This window comes from Somniosus microcephalus, chromosome 7 (assembly GCF_052327205.1).
Source record: "Somniosus microcephalus isolate GS21.2 chromosome 7, FLI_Smic_1.0, whole genome shotgun sequence".
NCBI lineage: Eukaryota > Metazoa > Chordata > Chondrichthyes > Squaliformes > Somniosidae > Somniosus > Somniosus microcephalus.
In genome coordinates this window covers 17,563,269-17,580,038 of record NC_140993.1, presented here as the reverse complement: position 1 = coordinate 17,580,038, position 16,770 = coordinate 17,563,269, and the positions used below count along the sequence as shown (strand labels likewise).

Sequence of the window (16,770 nt, the reverse complement as noted above, 5' to 3'; positions counted from 1 at the left end):
GCAAATTGAAAACAAAAGGAAAATCATCAAAATCAACATTTCACAATGGAATTCTCTGAGGCTGGAGTCTGGGGAGCGGCTGTCAGCGTTGCCATGGAGCTTGAGCTGGGGGTCACGTGGTATCATTCAAGTGGGCGGTGTGGGTCACGTGTCCTCCCCGGGCAGTGTGGGTCATGTGTCCCCTTTCCGCCGGCGGTGTGGGTCACGTGCCCCCTCCACCGGCGGTCTGGGTCACGTGTCCTCCCTTGCACTCTCGGGGCGGGGGCGGGGCCGAGGACGGGAGCTGAGCCAGTTCTCGCGAGGGCTGGGCGCTGTATAGCGGGCGGTGGGCTGGCCGCCCCTTCTTTTGGTGTCCGCGGCCATCTTGGAGTCGGCTGGCGGTATCGCGGCGCTCCTTCTCTCCCTCACAAACACACACACAGCCCGGCCCTCCGTCGCGGCTCACCCCCGCTCTCACTTGACTTTTCAGTAAAAGAGAAGGAAGAAAAAAAAGCGGCCGGGCAGGATGGTGGCGGCGAAGAAGACGGTGAGGCCTGCGGTGGTGTGGGGAGGTCTGGGCTGAGGGAGGGCCTTCACGTGGAGTGGAAGCGGGCCGGAGCCGGGGTGTATGTGGGGGGAATGGCCCGCGTTTGGTTTCTTCTAACCCAGCCGAGGTGTGAGGATCGGCGGCTCTCCGCTCCGCTCTGGTTTCGCCGCCGGTTGGGGTTTGCGACCCGCGCCGCGCTGCTTCCAGCCGGGCCTCGAGGTTGCGGCCTGGTTCCAGCGCTGAGGTAGCAGGGGGTGGATTGTAGCTTTTCCCCGAATGATTTGGGCCTCTCCGTACCGGCCGCACTAGGGGAAAGGCGATGCCGAATCTGGAGTATTTGTCCGCCTCGGTTGCCATCGTTTTATTTCGGGACTGGTGTCGAGGCCCTTGGAGACCGGGATGCGGCGGGCTTTCAGGGTGCAGAGCACAGACTGGTGTCTGGAGAAACTGCCATTGCTTTCCTTTAGAGCAGGCAAGGTTATGGGGAGCTTTCGATTAGGCACTTTACAGCCTTCTGGACTCTACATTAAGTTCAACAATTTCAAACTATAACCCCTGCCCCCATTTTTCATGCTGTATGATTTTGCCATTCCCATTTGCAACATTTTATCTTTCCTGCCTCTTAATCAGCACAGTGTGTTCCTTTGCATACAGCAGGCGGTTAAGAAGGCAAATGGTATGTTGGCCTTTGTAATGAGGGGGTTTGAGTACAGGAGCAAGGATGTCTTGCTGCAGTTGTACCACACCTTGAGTATTGTGCGCAGTTTTGGTCACCTTACCTGAGCAAGGATGTTCTTGCCATGGAGTGAGTGCAGCGAAGATTCACCAGACTGATACCTGGGATGGCAAGAATGACGCACGAGGAGAGATTGGGTCGATTGGGCTTATACTCGCTGGAGTTTAGAAGAATGAGGGGGGATCTCATTGAAACTTATAAAATTCTAACAGGACAAGACAGACTAGATGCAGGAAGGATGTTCCCGATGGTCGGGGAGTCCAGAACCAGGGGTCACAGTCTAAGGATAAGGGGTAAGCCATTTAGGACTGATGAGGAATTTCTTCACCCAGAGAGTGGCGAACCTGTGGAATTCTCTACCACAGAAGGCAGTTGAGGCCAATTCATTAAATATATTCAAGAAGGAGTTGGATATATTTCTTGAGGCTAAAGGGATATGGGGAGAAAGCAGGGACCGGGTACTGAGTTTGGATGATCAGCCATGATCTCATTAAATGGCGGAGCAGGCTCGAGGGGCTGAATGGCCGACTCCTGCTCCTATCTTCTATGTTTCTATGTATTATTTTGCCATCCCCATTTGCAACATTTTATCTTTCCTGCCTCTTAATCAGCACAGTGTGTTCCTTTAATTCCTTCCTCCCCTCCCTGCCTCTGCACCTGCTTACATCTCCAGCTTTTTCCAGTTCTGATGAAGGGTCCCAGAATCTCCACGGATGCTGCCTGGCCTGCCGAGTGTTTCCAGCATTTTCTGTTGTTTAAGGGGTGCTTAATTTTAAGTGTTCAAAATTATATGGGGGTTTTGGCTGAATGAGAAATCATTTCCACTGGTAGTAGGGTCAGTCATAATTGGCAAAAAAATTCTTCCTGGGATGTGGGCATTGCTGGCAAGGCCAGCGTTTATTGCCTTTGAGAATGTGGTGGTGACCTGCCGCCTTGATAACTGAGTCTCTTGCTAGGCCATTTCAGAGGGCAGATAAGAGTCTGGAGGTACATATCGGCCAGACCGGGTAAGGGCAGCAGATTTCCTTCCCTAAAGGACATTTGTGAACCAGTGGGTTTTTACGAGTCTGGGAGTTTCATGGTCACCATTACTGGTACTAGCTTTTTATTCCACATTTATTTAATCTGGATTACTAGCCCAGTAACATGACCACTATAACTGCCGTACCATATTATCAAATCAAATCAAATCAACTTTTATTGTCATTGCTAGTGCACAAGTGCAGTACAACGAAATGTAGGCTTGCGGCTCCTGAGCGTGTACATTTGGATTAAGACATTTAAACATTCAACATACATTTGGCTTGTAGTATATTAACATAAACATAACCATAATAAAGTGCATTGGCAGATGTGCAGGCTTTAGAGTTTATTTGTGGAGTTCAGTAGGATGACAGCCCTGGGAAAGAAGCTGTTCCTAAATCTGGTCGTTCGGGTGCGAATGCATCTGTAGCGTCTCCCAGATGGTAGGAGGGCGAACAGACTGTGGCTGGGGTGGGTAGGGTCTTTGATGATGGACCGTGACCTCCGTAGACAGCGTTTCTGGTATATGTGCTCTATGGTCGGTAGCCGGGTGCCGGTAATGTGTTGGGCAGTTTTGACTACCCGCTGCAGAGCTTTCCGGTCATAGTAGCTACAGCTGCCATACCACACTGTGATAGTTTGTCAGGATGCTCTCTATAGTGCAGCGGTAAAAGTTAGAGGGGATCAGGGGTGACAGGTTACATCCCTTCAGCCTCCTTAGGAAATATAGGCGCTGCTGGGCCGCCTTCACCAGAGAGCAGGTGTTGAGGGACCAGGAGAGGTCTTCCGTGATGTGGACTCTGAGGAACTTAAAGCTGTCCACCCTTTCCACCACAGCCCCATTGATGTGGATGGGGGTGTGACTTCCGCCTTTGGACTTCCTGAAGTCCACAATGATTTCTTTGGTTTTCTTGATGTTAAGGGCCAGGTTGTTATCGGCGCACCACTTCACGAGATGCTGGACCTCCTCCCTGTAGGCTGACTCATCGTTGTTGGTGATCTGGCCTTCTACCGTGGTATCATCCGCAAACTTGATGATGGTGTTGGAACCATTAACAGCCACACAGTTGTGGGTGAAGAGGGAGTAGAGGAGGGGGCTTAGCACACATCCTTGTGGGGCCCCCGTGTTCAGGGTCGGGGGGGGGAGGTGTGGTTACCTAATTTGACAGACTGGGGTCTGTTTGTTAGGAAGTCCAGGGTCCAGTTGCAGAGGGAAGTGTTCAGGCCAAGAGTTTGGTGGCCAACTTGTTGGGGACGATAGTGTTGATATTATGTTATGAACTGGAACACATTGCCTGAAAGGGTGGTGGAAGCAGATTCGACTAACTTTTTCAAACATGGAATTGGATATGTGCTTGACACCGGGGAGAACTCCCCTGCTCTTATTCAAAATAGTGCCATGGGATCTTTTACGTCAACCTGAGAGCAGACGGGGCCTCGGTTTAACGCCGCATCCGAAAGACGGCACCTCTGACAGCGCAGCACTCCCTCAGCACTGCACTGGATTGTGTCAGCCTAGATTTTTGTGTTCAAGTCTCTGGAGTTGAACACAACCACACACAACCTTCTGACTCAGAAGAGAGTGCTGCCCACTGAGCCACAGCTGACAAACTTGGATAGCTCTTTCAAAGAGCTGGTACAGGCATGATGGGCCAAATAGTGGGGAAGAGTGATTGTAAAGCCAGCTTAAATTTGGACGAGGTGTACCTGTTGTGGAACATAACATTTAGCTAAGATTTCGGTGCGGTGTCATTCTAAACATATTCATCTAATGTCTATATATTTAGAGAAAAATGGTATGTTGAACCATTTGAGTGTTTGGAGTTGTTGGTTGAACACCATTGTTTTGTAACGTGTACTGTTCGTAGTTTTTTAAAATAAAACCTTGCTTTTTTAATGCAGAAAAAGTCTCTGGAGTCCATCAACTCCAGGCTCCAGCTGGTTATGAAAAGTGGCAAATATGTGCTGGGCTACAAACAGACATTGAAAATGATTCGTCAAGGCAAAGCCAAGCTGGTTATTCTTGCTAACAACTGCCCAGCCTTGAGGTAAGCTGAGCCGTTTCAAGAAGTAAACAGCAGAATATGATGTGAAGTCAAAATATTGTCTTTTTAAAAAATATATATACTTACTGACTTTTAGGAATAGCCAAATGTCTGAGTTTAGTCTATCTTTTGGAATAAGAGCATAAGAAATAGGAGCAGCAGTAGGCTATACGGCCCCTCGAGCCTGCTCTGCCATTCAATAAGATCATGGCTGATCTTCGACTTCGATTCCACTTCCCTGTCCTATCCCTTGATTCCTCTAGATGCGCGAAATCTGGAACTTACGGCCTGTTGACAGACCATCTGTGTGGGCAACGAAAAAGCAATCGCTGGCGCAGAGTTGGGCTATTTGTCCAGCGACTGGCCAGTTATTGCGCAGCGTAAGGTTGATGCAAGCAGGCGCAGGGCCAGTTTGCGTCTGCGTAAGGGGATATCTAGGCCATTAATAATTTTTATTTTCATATCCTAAATTATGCACATGCACTGTCTGAAATGAGTTTATACAAATATTGGCCTGGATTACAGTTCTAATGTGTAAAAATTATCAAAATTAAATTTTGTGATGTTGGTGGAATGAAGGTAATTATGAATAAAATTCCAATTCTGTACATTGTATAATTATTAGAATCCATTGGGGGTTCCATTGCATCTCAGGTAAATGATTGAATTGAAATTCTGCTTATTGATTGGAGGATCGGGCCCACGTGATCTCAGGGACGCTTCTGCACCACCTGCGTCTCTGGGATCCATGGGCCATTACTCTGCCCTCCGCCTTGAGGCCTGAGACCGCAACTCTTCGCAGCCTGAGCGCCAGGAAGTACTTTTGGAATTGTTTCGTGGGTTGGAGGCGTACTCCGGAAGTATGCCACCAACCGCAACTCCTAGCCCATAATGTAAAACAACTCCTGGATTTGTGCAGCATGCCTATGTGTGAATAAAGGGGACCAAGACACCCATGATTGGTCTCTACCTGGAATAACATAATTGGTTTTTAAAATGTTCTTCAGACTCTTGCCTGTCTTATTTTCAAATCTTGCTACACACAGTCAACATTTTCCATTATAACTTCTCGGGCCCACATTTAACTGAACATTTTGATAATTTACAGATTCCATTATAAATCTTATCAATGGGGTTTATCATGGAAATATGAAGGTTAAGGACAAAATATATGATTTTAAGTGGAGACTGAATTACTTCTGTAAACCCTGTTTGACCCAGAGACTACACTTAGTCTTGATTCCTTGGTGCTTTGCTATGGTAGATAGATATATATTTTTGCACATCAAAGATTTTCTTCAACTGCTATTAATGTTCATGAGATTCACTAAAATGTCTTAGGATTTCAGCACAAATGCTGACATTTTGATGCAGTATTGTGGAAATGCTGCATTATTAGAGGTGCTGTCTATTGGGTGAGATGTTAAACCGGTTTGAGATGGATGTAAAATATCCCATGGCACTCTGATGCCCTGGCCAAAATGCTTTCCTCAACCAACGCAGACAGATCTTGCTTTTTGTGGGCCCTTGCTGTGTGCAAATTCACTGCAGCATTTGTCTGCATAAATTACTACACTTTTGGAAGCGGAGTGGAACTTTATTTAACTGTTGTGCATTGTTCTCTCTTGACTGAGACGTGAACCAACGCACAAGGATCTTTTATGTATTCTCTTCATTTTATATCTCCACCCCGCCAAAAAAAAGTTTACTAGCTAAAAGACTATTTGGGAAGTAAGTAATGTGTGCAGACCACTGCTGATTGTGCATTTGCATTGGATATTTTGGCCCACAGGTTGTGTCTGGTGTTCTGTGGGTATCTTGATTTAAAGGACTTGTTCATAACTATTCTGAGTATAAATTACAATTTGCAGTGTTAGATCTGTTTGTCAAATTCCTTTGCTGATTCAATGCAGGTGTTAATTAGTTATAGCCAATGATCCCTTTAAGCTGCGCAGCTCTCTGGACCTGCAGCTCAACCGGCTTTTCAATGAGTTAAACTTCTCGTGCGCTGCATTTTGAATGGACCGTGCAGCCTGTTAAAGAGGCTGCGCACCCAAAAAAAATTAACAGGAACATTGGTTGTAACGTGCTAAATTTAGTCCATAGAAACATAGAAGATAGGAGCAGGAGTAGGCCATTCGGCCCCTCGAGCCTGCTCCGCCATTCAATGAGATCATGGCTGCTCATCCAAATTCAGTACCCTGTCCCTGCTTTCTCCCCATATCCCTTGATCCCTTTAGCCTTAAGAAATATATCTAACTCCTTCTTGAATATATTTAATGAATTGGCCTCAACTGCCTTTTGTGGTAGAAAATTCCACAGGTTCACCACTCTCTGGGTGAAGAAGTTCCTCCTCATCTCTGTCCTAAATGGCCTACCCCTTATCTTTAGACTGTGACTCCTGGCTCTGGACTCCCCGCCATCAGGAACATCCTTCCTGCATCTATTCTGTCCAGTCCTGTTAGAATTTTATAAGTTTCAATGAGATCCCCTCTCATTCTTCTAAACTTCAGTGAATATAAGCCCAATCGACCCAATCTCTCCTCATACGTCATTCCTGCCATCCCAGGTATCAGTCTGGTGAATCTTCGCTGCACTCCCTCCATGGCAAGAACATCCTTCCTCAGCTAAGGCGACCAAAACTGCACACAATACTCAAGGTGTGGTCTCACCAAGGCCTTGTACAACTGCAGCAAGACATCCTTGTTCCTGTACTCAAACCCTCTCGCTATGAAGGCCAACATACCATTTGCCTTCTTAACTGCCTGCTGCACCTGCATGCTTACCTTCAGCGACTGGTGCACAAGGACACCCAGGTCTCGTTGCACTTCCCCTTCTCCCAATCTATTGCCGTTCAGGTAATAATCTGCCTTCCTGTTTTTGCCACCAAAGTGGATAACCTCGCATTTATCCACATTATACTGCATCTGCCCAATCACCCAACCTGTCCAAGTCATACTGGAGTTTCTCGGCATCCTCCTCACAGCACACACGCCCACCCAGCTTTGTGTCATCTGCAAACTTGGAGATATTACATTTAGTTCCCTCGTCTAGATCAATTATATGAATAGCTAGATTGCCTCTGATTGTAATGTATATCCTTGACTCAATCCATTTGTGAGCTTCTAACCAGCTGCATTGCTGGCTGGAGGGGTAAGTTTGTACTAATAGAGCATTCTTTGCATCCTTTACACAAAATAGCTAAATTTGAAATCACTGGTATAAAGTCTGTCCTTTGACCTTTTTTTAAAGGTGTTTTCCATCAGTTGTCCAGATTTGCAGTGCCTTGTTTTGCATTGGAGTAATGTCTGTTGTAATGGATAGCCTTGTCTCAATAAAAGGATATGAAATTGTAATGATACTGTTTTGATGGTGAATTGTATTTGTTTCAGGAAATCAGAGATTGAATACTATGCTATGTTAGCCAAGACTGGTGTGCATCACTACAGCGGCAACAATATTGAGCTAGGAACAGCTTGTGGTAAATACTACAGAGTGTGCACACTGGCTATCATTGATCCTGGTAAGTTCTTCCAAAAACATGTTTCCTTGGAGTACATCGCTGTTAAAAAGCCATTGAAAGTAGCGCATATAATTGGATCTGATTATTGTAATTGATCTAGTAAGCTACTAATGTACACTGTAATCTTCACATGCTTGGACTTTAACTGAGGTTGAAAGTGGCCATGGGGTTGCATGTCGGATTACTGTTCTGCACATGCACAGTACATGAATGAGTGGCATAGACGCTTGCATGCTTAGCCATTGATATTAAATATATACAAGAATTTACTTTTAATGCGAATATTCTCGCTGGCTTGATTTTTATCTCCGGTCAAGTCAGGCTAGACATTCGCTAGATTAATGCTGTGCTTATTGTCCGCAGGGCTACTTTGCCAAGTCCTGTTGTAATGTTTGCCAGCAACAACTCTACTTTATTATGGAATGTAATAAACCTGGTCTGTCACATCTGAAAGGCGGTGGGGTTTTGTTCAGCGTGGTCGAGAGCATGCATTTTAATTGGGAACTGACTTGGGGTGATGTAGAAATGTATGTCTCTGACAATACAGTGGATTGGAATCGAGCAGTGGGCCCAGGTGGCTCTGACTTGGTCTTGGCGCCTCGATCCAGTGAAGCCCTGTCTTGTCGTGGGGTTTTGTTTCCTATGGCTGCGATTGGGAATATTTTATTTTGACTTTTTGGAAGCGAACTTGTGGCTGTTCTTGATGCTTGGTGCAATGATGCATATTCAGTATGTGGAGATGTTGCAAGGTGACTAGATGTGGTCATGTACACGTGTCATCTATATCCATGAATTGGTGCAGAGGAGACCTAAGTCTGCTTTCCATGAGTACGTTGGAGATAAAGGCCAACATTTTGGACCTAATCTGACTTCTGGTCTCTGTGTTATTCTGAGTGAAAGTTGCACCTACTGTTTCACTATTGACAATCTTGTCTCTTTCTTTCAGGTGACTCTGATATCATCAGGAGCATGCCAGAGCAGATCAGTGAAAAATAAATTTGCCTGTGACTCAAATATTTTACAAATAAAATTATTCTGTAAAAAGGCAAACTGTTGCTTTTGTTTTTAATTACGTTCACAACATTGACACTGACTGTCTATGGAAATTAACGTTCGCACTTTTTGAAGCTGCATTCACTTGTGATTCAAATCATGAGTCTTGGCCAAAGGGTTAAATTATGAGGACAGGTTTCATGCACTTTATTTTCTTGCGTTTAGACGGTTGAGGAGTAATCTAATTGTGGTGTTTCAAATGATAAATGGATTTGATCATATATCTATCCTATTTCCTTGTGGCAAATCCAGAACAACGAGGCATAATTGTAAAATTAGAACTAGACCAGTTAATGAAACAAAGAAGCAATTTTTTGTTGTGGAAATCTGGAACTACCCCCCACCCACCCCAGACTTAATGCTGAGTCAATTGAAATGTTAAAGACTGGGATCGATAGATTTGTGCTAGGCGACGGTAAAAAGGACAAGAAGCTGAGCTACAAATCAGCAGTGACCTAATAGAAGGGTGCAGTGGTCTGGAGGAGCTCAATAACCTTCGTTTCCTATGAGCCATGTTTATGCCTCGCTGATACTGTACTCATCAGCTTATTTGGCTAGTACACGTAGCCACAGTTGCATGTGTTAGTTTCCCCTACACCCCCCCTTGTGTTTTCTAATGTAAATTACTCCTGATACTTGAGTTATTTTCTTGTACTGTTGTGCTTCGCTTGCTGGTTTTGAACCTTTACACTATTTGCACCGTGCCGAAGTTACTTTAAATAACTTGCATGCGCTGTATTTTGTGCATTAGTCATGGCAGCAATAACTACCCAATTAATGTGTTAAATTTGGCAGGAATGAATAGATGCAGCATGTGACTCAATATTGCATGGGTTTTAGCAGCAATTTTCCACCGGGAGTGACTGATCTCACTTGTCAGTTGGCACATCGCAGAGTGGAAAAAATTGGAGCTGGTTATTTGGATGATCAGCCATGATCTCATTGAATGGCGGAGCAGGCTCAAGGGGCCGAATGGCCTACTCCTGCTCCTATCTTCTATGTTTCTATACCTAGATGACTAAAATTGGGTTGATTGTATTTGTGCTTGTGTATTTACCTGAACTTCCCTTTTTTAACCATATATTTACAAAAACTTTCTGTAGATCTGGCACATTTTACAATTATGTGTTTCCTTGGAACTCCTGCTGAAACAGACTTGTATAATATTAGAATTCTTTTTCAGCAGCTTATCACAGACAATCTGGTCTTTAAATTTCTTTATCTCGTGGAGAGACTGGAGAAGCTAGGTTTGTTTTCCTTGGAGCAGAGAAGGCTGAGAGGAGTTTTGATAGAGGTGTTCAAATTCATGAAGGGTTTAGATAGAGTAAATAAAGAGGAACTGTTTCCAGTGGCTGAAGGGTCGATAACCAGAGGGCACAGATTTAAGGTGATTGGTAAAAGAACCAGAGGTGACATGAGAACTTTTTTACGCAACGAGTAGTTAGGATTTGGATTGCACTGAATCATAGAATAGTTACAGTGCAGAGGAGGCCATTTGGGCCGTCGCGCCCATGCCGGCTTTTACTTTAACTGCCCGATAGGGTGGTGGATACAGTCATAGCAGCCTTCAAAGGGGAATTGGATAACTACTTGAAGGCGAATAAATTGCAGGGGTATAGGGAAAGCAGGGGAGCGGGACTAACTGGATAGCTCTCTGACAGGCACGATGAGCCGAATAGCAGCCTCCTGTACTGTACTAATCTATGATTCGTGCTGTTTTATGGAAGGCGGTTTGAGCTTTTAATGGAAATCTTGTGACTTTAAAACGCAAGATTTGAGACGCTGTCTTTTCTCCAATTCTTTTCGAGTTTGGTGTGCTGCATTAGGCATTGGCCCTTTACCTAGATTTCTCGATTTATATATTTAAAAAAAAAGTTACGGCGCTGGTACTTCAGATGCCTCTCGTAAGTTGTTACGGTATTCCCTCACAGATTGGAGCAGAACCACATGTTTCTGGTGCTTGCGTGCTGTAGTTATGCCATGAATATGAACTGCGGTTCAACATTTAGTATAGCGCCGATCATGTACAGAGCATCAGCTTATTGTAGACTGGAACACTCCTGGTGAGGGACAATCTTTTTGGAGCTAATTTTTTAATATGGATTTGATATATATCAATATTTCTTGTCAGAAGATATGCTCGCTTTTATAAGGAGAGCATTATATGATGTGTTCAAGTGCTCCTGTGTTTCACTTTGTCACCTTAAAGCCACAAACTCTTAATTCTTGTACCATCCTGAGGTGAGACAGCAGTGGTTAGTAATAGACATTTACAGCCTAGGAGGAGGCCATTCAGCCCATTGCCTGCAGGTCTCAAACTTTTTTGGTTGAAGGAGCCCTCTTCAAATGGATTAGTAATCATGGACCCCTCCCCCCATCTAAATTATAATATATATAATACTAGCTGGGGAGCCCTGCATTGCGAGGGCAATTTTGGGGCGCGAGGGCAATTTTGGGGCGTTTGGTCTCCCTGCCCCTGTGTGTCCCCCCTCTCCCTGTCATGTCCTCTCCCTGCCCTATCCCTCCCTCTCCCTCTCTCCCTCCCTCCCCTCCCCTCTCTCCCTCCCCTCCCCTCTCTTTTCCCCCCCCCCCACCGCTCCCCTACTCCCCTCTGTCCCTCTCTCCGGCCCCTCCCCCTGCCTAGCGAGCCCCGCGTTGCGAGGGCAATTTTGGGGTGCGAGGGCAATTTTGGGGCGTCTGGTCTCCCTGCCCCTGTGTCCCCCCTCTCCCTGTCATGTCCTCTCCCTGTCCTTTCCCTCTCCCTCCCCTCCCCCACTCCCCTCTGTCCCTCTCTCCGGTCCCTCCCTAGCGCCTGAGGTCCGGTGCCGTTGCTGAGGTCCCCCGCGTATCGCGCGGCTGATGGACGGCCGCTGCGGGCAGGCGGGCAGCGCATGCGCGGTGAGTGCGGGTGGCGCATGCGCGGTCAGTGCGAGCGGCCCGCGGGAGCCGGCAAGGCCGTTAGCGAGCGGGAAACTTCGGGCGGCGTGCCCGCGCTCCGTCCGCGACACCTGAGGGGGAAGTAGAGAGAGACAGAGAGGGAAGAGGAGGAGAGAGAGGGGGAAGAGGAGGAGAGAGAGGGGGGAAGAGGAGGAGAGAGAGAGGGAAGAGGAGGAGAGAGAGAGGGAAGAGAAGGAGAGAGAGGGAAGAGAAGGAGAGAGCGGGAAGAGAAGGAGAGAGAGGGAAGAGAAGGAGAGAGAGGGAAGAGAAGGAGAGAGAGGGAAGAGAAGGAGAGAGAGGGAAGAGGAGAGAGGGGGAAGAGAAGGAGAGAGAGGGAAGAGAAGGGGAGAGAGGGAAGAGAAGGGGAGAGAGGGAAGAGAAGGGGAGAGAGGGGGAAGAGAAGGGGAGAGAGGGGGAAGAGAAGGGGAGAGAGGGGGAAGAGAAGGGGAGAGAGAGGGAAGAGAAGGGGAGAGAGAGGGAAGAGAAGGGGAGAGAGAGGGAAGAGAAGGGGAGAGAGAGGGAAGAGAAGGGGAGAGAGAGGGAAGGAAATCTTTTCAGCTTCAGGCCCCGAGGGGGAGCCCCGCGTTGCGAGGGCAATTTTGGGGCCCGAGGGCAATTTTGGGGCGTTTGGTCTCCCTGCCCCTGTGTGTCCCCCCTCTCCCTGTCATGTCCTCTCCCTGTCATGTCCTCTCCCTGTCCTATCCCTCTCTCCCTCCCCCCCCCACTCCCCTCTGTCCCTCTCTCCGGCCCCTCCCCCTGCCTAGCGCCTGAGGTCCGGTGCCGTTGCTGAGGTCCCCCGCGTATTGCGCGCCTGATGGACGGCTGCTGCGGGCGGGCGGCACATCAGCTTCAGGCCCCGAATCCCCCCTGCGCGAGGAGGAGGGGGGGGGGTGGTTGCTAAACACAATATAAAACTCAAATAAATTGTTAATTAATTGCCTAACACATAATTGAAATATTTACCTTAGTTCCCTAACACGCAAAGTGTGGGGGAAAAAATCGTGGAAAATCAAGATGGCGGCCACTCACCTCGGTTCAGAAGGATAAGGCCCGCCCACACACGCACCGATTGGTCGACCGGTCAGGTCACCGAAGTGTAGGATTGGTTAATCGTTGAGTCACTCGACACTCAACTGTAGGAAGACCTCGACGTCACACGGTCGCTAATGAGATGCTAATGAGCGGAACGCTGAACGTTTTTGGGATACCGCGGGCGGGATTTTTGTCCGGCCGAAACGTAAATACGCCTATGACCGGTTCGGAATCGCAAGCTTTCTTTTGAGGCGACGCACGCGTCGGTACGCTCTAACTTCCAAACGTATAGAGACCAGGCAGACAGACAGACAGACATCGGGACAGACAGACAGAAGAGCCGCTTTATATATATATAGATAAAAGTGCTGCATGTAATGAATGTTTTAATAATGCTTTTAAGAAAACAGGTATCAGTGAGGTGGGCGTGCCTGCTTCTCACTGCAGTCTGTCTATCCTTGGTGTGATGTTTGACGGTGACAATTTTGAAAACCTGTTAGAGCCCCCCCTCCTCGGTCTTCGCTGTTCCAGTAATAATGTCCTAATATTTTACGCCTTTTTTCATAACTAGAATCATGCTAGTTACTCTTAGCTACAGCATTCCTATGGCTCTTAATATATTTCCTATAATGGGGTGCCCAGAACCGCACGCAATTCTCACTGGGATTCGTTTGTGTATGAGGTGGTAGTGGGATAAGGGAGAAAACGAGAGCTGCCAGTTAGTAAAAGCGAGCAGCAGAAAGAAATACAGAAACAGCAGAGAAAAACGAGATATTAAAAGATGCACAAATTCTGCAAGGCAACTTCTTTTGCAAGTGATATTTTGGTAAAATTAATAAACTTCCAAAAATGTATTTTTATTTCAAAATGGTACTCGCTGCTCGACTACTGGAGTGTGCTGTTTGGGAGCTTGATGTGTGCAAAATTGCCGCATTTCAAAACTAACTTCATTGGCTGTAAAGTGCTTTGGGGCGTCCGGTGGTCGTGAAAGGCACTTTATAAATGCAAGCCTTTCTTGCTTTGACTTCACAAACGTTGGCATCAATGCTGAAAGGAGTTGCCGACTAGCTGGTGCTCTTTGTTTCACTGCCTCTGGAAGTGATGTATGATCCTTGTTCTATTGCACATTTCAATGAAATTGAGGTTTGAAATAGTTATTTCTCATCTTTTGATCACTGGAGTCAGGATTTTTTTTTTTTTTTTTAAACTGTTTTTCACTACCTGGGCAGGTTCGGTGCGGGTGGTGGCCATGACGGGTCGCGACCACCGCTGCTGATAACGACCTTAATAGAGCCTATTAAGTCTGCCCTGCGTGTTACCTGGCCCACTTAAATGGTGTGGGTTTGGTGACTTCATCGATGATTTTTCAGCTGAGATCTTTAAAGGGTCTGTGGCCACATTGGATTTAAATGTCAGTGTAACAGCGTGCTGTCAGTGCACTGCAGCATTGGAGTGCTGCAAACACTGACGACGACTGCACAGAGACCGAGGGCTGCACCCAGGCTCTCCCATGACACGGGGAGGTCCTCGTCCCTTCCAATGGGTGGAAGAGACCTCGCCAAGACAACAAAACAGCCTGGTTGCAGATTGCAGAGGCGGTCACAAGCAGGGATGTGGTCAGGAGGACCTGGGTGCAGTGCCGCAAACGTTTCAATGATCTCGATTAGATCGGGAAATGTTAGTTCAAAGCCACGCTCGCCTTCATCCTGCTGTGCCTCTCATCACATCCCTATTACTGCTTTCCCAACCCTACCCTGCATATGCTTACACCAACATACCTTGCATGTCATTGCATCCCCATCTCTAGCCAGCCCTCGCCCTCATCCTAGTGCAATCATACCAACTAACACAAGGAGGCCACTTTGGCATTTTATCTAATGTTTATGTAAAGTTTCCATTAGTGTGCTGGCAAACATAAAAATCTTTTATTTTCAACAGATTTGTGTGCACTTTTGTAAGTGGCTTAATGAATGATGAGACATAACGGTACCTCCAGCAATGGTGGTGAGTGTGAAAGGAATGGCTTGGGCATTGCAGGGATGCTTTATGGTGTTGCTGTGGGGTGGTGCCAACCCGGCACATCGTGGCAGCCATATGGGTATACAGTGTAAAGTGAAGTAAATCTGGCCTCCCAGGCAGCAATGTGGTCGGGTGCTGATGCCCTCTGTCCTGTGCATCAGGTGATTGCAGAGAAGATTGGTGCTGCTGGTGTTGGTGCTGATCATGGTCGGATTCTGAGGACCAAGGTAAGAGTATAAAGGACACCCATGCTGAAGGAATAGATGGCCGGTGAAGTAGAGATGACAAACAATCTGTCAATGGTGAGAGGTTCTGCGAGTGAGGTGACACTGGATGGAGACATTGCTGGAAAGACTGCAGCCTGCAGAATCTGCTGGGAATGCAGAGAGAAACAGCTGCTGAGGAAAGTGATCATCTGTCAGGTGGACGCTTTTATAGTACATTTGGTGCTGTCAACTAATCAGCTGGAGCAATGGCCACTGAACTGCCTCACGTGTTTCCCGTGGCCATCCAGTTAACTTTAAAAGGCAAGGTTAAAACCACTCTTGGGTCTGACAACTAGCTACGAATAACTTAAATTGGGTTGCCCGCCTCTGCCGGTCGGGTCGAGTCCGCACTGACGGACGCGCTTGGGGGAAAGGGGTAGGAGCGGGATGACGGGTTCCCGACTCCGCTCCCCAAAAAATAACACATTTCCCACCTGACCTGACGCCGATTGCGCCCGCTACCACCCTGGAAAATCCCGGCCTAAGTGTTCGGATCAGATTGCCAATGACATGAAGCAGTTTGGCATCACACAACTGAAGCAACCCCAGCTCGTAGTTTGCTTTAGCCCAGTATCTGCTATCGGCAAACCATTCTCAAGTGCCGAATAAATATTTGTGTAGAGCCACCTTGTTTAAAGTGCAATCAGAACACTAAGTACTTAGATCCTCAAGAAGGCTGGGATTAGTACATAAACGGGAATGGTTGAAATCTTTTCTTAACATTGGTTGCAGGAGTCAACCTGCTTCAGGAGATCCAAGCTGCCAATCCTCTGGACCAGCCCTATTAAAAATAGCTGTTTGGATAAACCCCCTGCTCAATAAGCACTTTCACATTATTTCGTGGACTCCCTGGAAAGTCTCTACGCCCCCCCAGGGGTCTGCAGACCCCAGTATGAGAACCACTGAGTTAGTGTCAGCCGTAGATCAGTTGGTAGCACTCTCTTTCGAGTCAGAAGGTTGTGGGTTCAAGTCCCACTACAGAGACTTGAGCACAAAAATCTAGGCTGATACTCTCATGCAGTACTGAGGGAGTGCTACAGTGTCTGAGGTGCTGTCTTTTGGAAGAGACGTTAAACCGAGGCCCCGTCTGCTCTCTCAGATGGACGTAAAAGATCATTCAACACTATTTTGAAGAGGAACAGGGGAGTTATCCCCGGTGTCCTGGCCAATATTTATCCCTCAATCAACATCACTAAAACAGATTATCTGGTCATTATCACATTGCTGCTTGTGGGAGCTTGCTGTGGGGTTTTTTCATTCCTGGAATGTGGGTGTCGCTGGCAAGGCCAGCATTTCTTATTCATCCCTAATTGCCCTTGAGAAGGTGGTGGTGAGCCACCGCCTTGAACTGCTGCAGTCCGTGTGGTGAAGGTACTCCCACAATGCTGTTAGGGAGGGAGTTCCAGGATTTTGACCCAGCGACGATGAAGGAACAGCGATATATTTCCAAGTCAGGATGGTGTGTGACTTAGAGGGGAACTTGGAGGTGGTGGTGTTCCCATGCGCCTGCTGCCTTTGTCCTTCGAGGTGGTAGAGGTTGCGGGTTTGGGAGGTGCTGCCGAAGAAACCTTGGTGGGTTGCTGCAGTGCATCTTGTAGATGGTACACACT

General features: G+C 47.2%; 1 protein-coding gene and 1 non-coding gene across 2 annotated transcripts; both read left to right on the top strand.

Annotated features, from left to right (window-relative positions):
• Positions 1 to 334: 334 nt before the first annotated feature.
• On the top strand, positions 335 to 8,903 carry rpl30 (ribosomal protein L30). The gene is made up of 4 exons (XM_085992275.1): positions 335 to 526; positions 4,188 to 4,333; positions 7,723 to 7,853; positions 8,800 to 8,903. The coding sequence occupies exons 1-4, from the start codon at positions 506 to 508 to the stop codon at positions 8,847 to 8,849; spliced, it is 348 nt and encodes a 115-aa protein (XP_085848401.1). The 5' UTR covers positions 335 to 505; the 3' UTR covers positions 8,850 to 8,903.
• On the top strand, positions 8,129 to 8,260 carry LOC147114537 (small nucleolar RNA SNORA72). Its single transcript, XR_015079130.1, has one exon. It is a non-coding gene; the product is annotated as a small nucleolar RNA SNORA72 (small nucleolar RNA).
• Positions 8,904 to 16,770: the final 7,867 nt, after the last annotated feature.

Bases quoted from the DNA above. Each gene is read 5' to 3' on its own strand.
- rpl30 (XM_085992275.1), top strand. From the start codon at position 506: ATGGTGGCGGCGAAGAAGACG. The intron at 4,334-7,722 runs GTAAGCTGAGCC...TATTTGTTTCAG, and splicing joins AACAACTGCCCAGCCTTGAG to GAAATCAGAGATTGAATACT. The intron at 7,854-8,799 runs GTAAGTTCTTCC...TCTTTCTTTCAG, and splicing joins ACTGGCTATCATTGATCCTG to GTGACTCTGATATCATCAGG.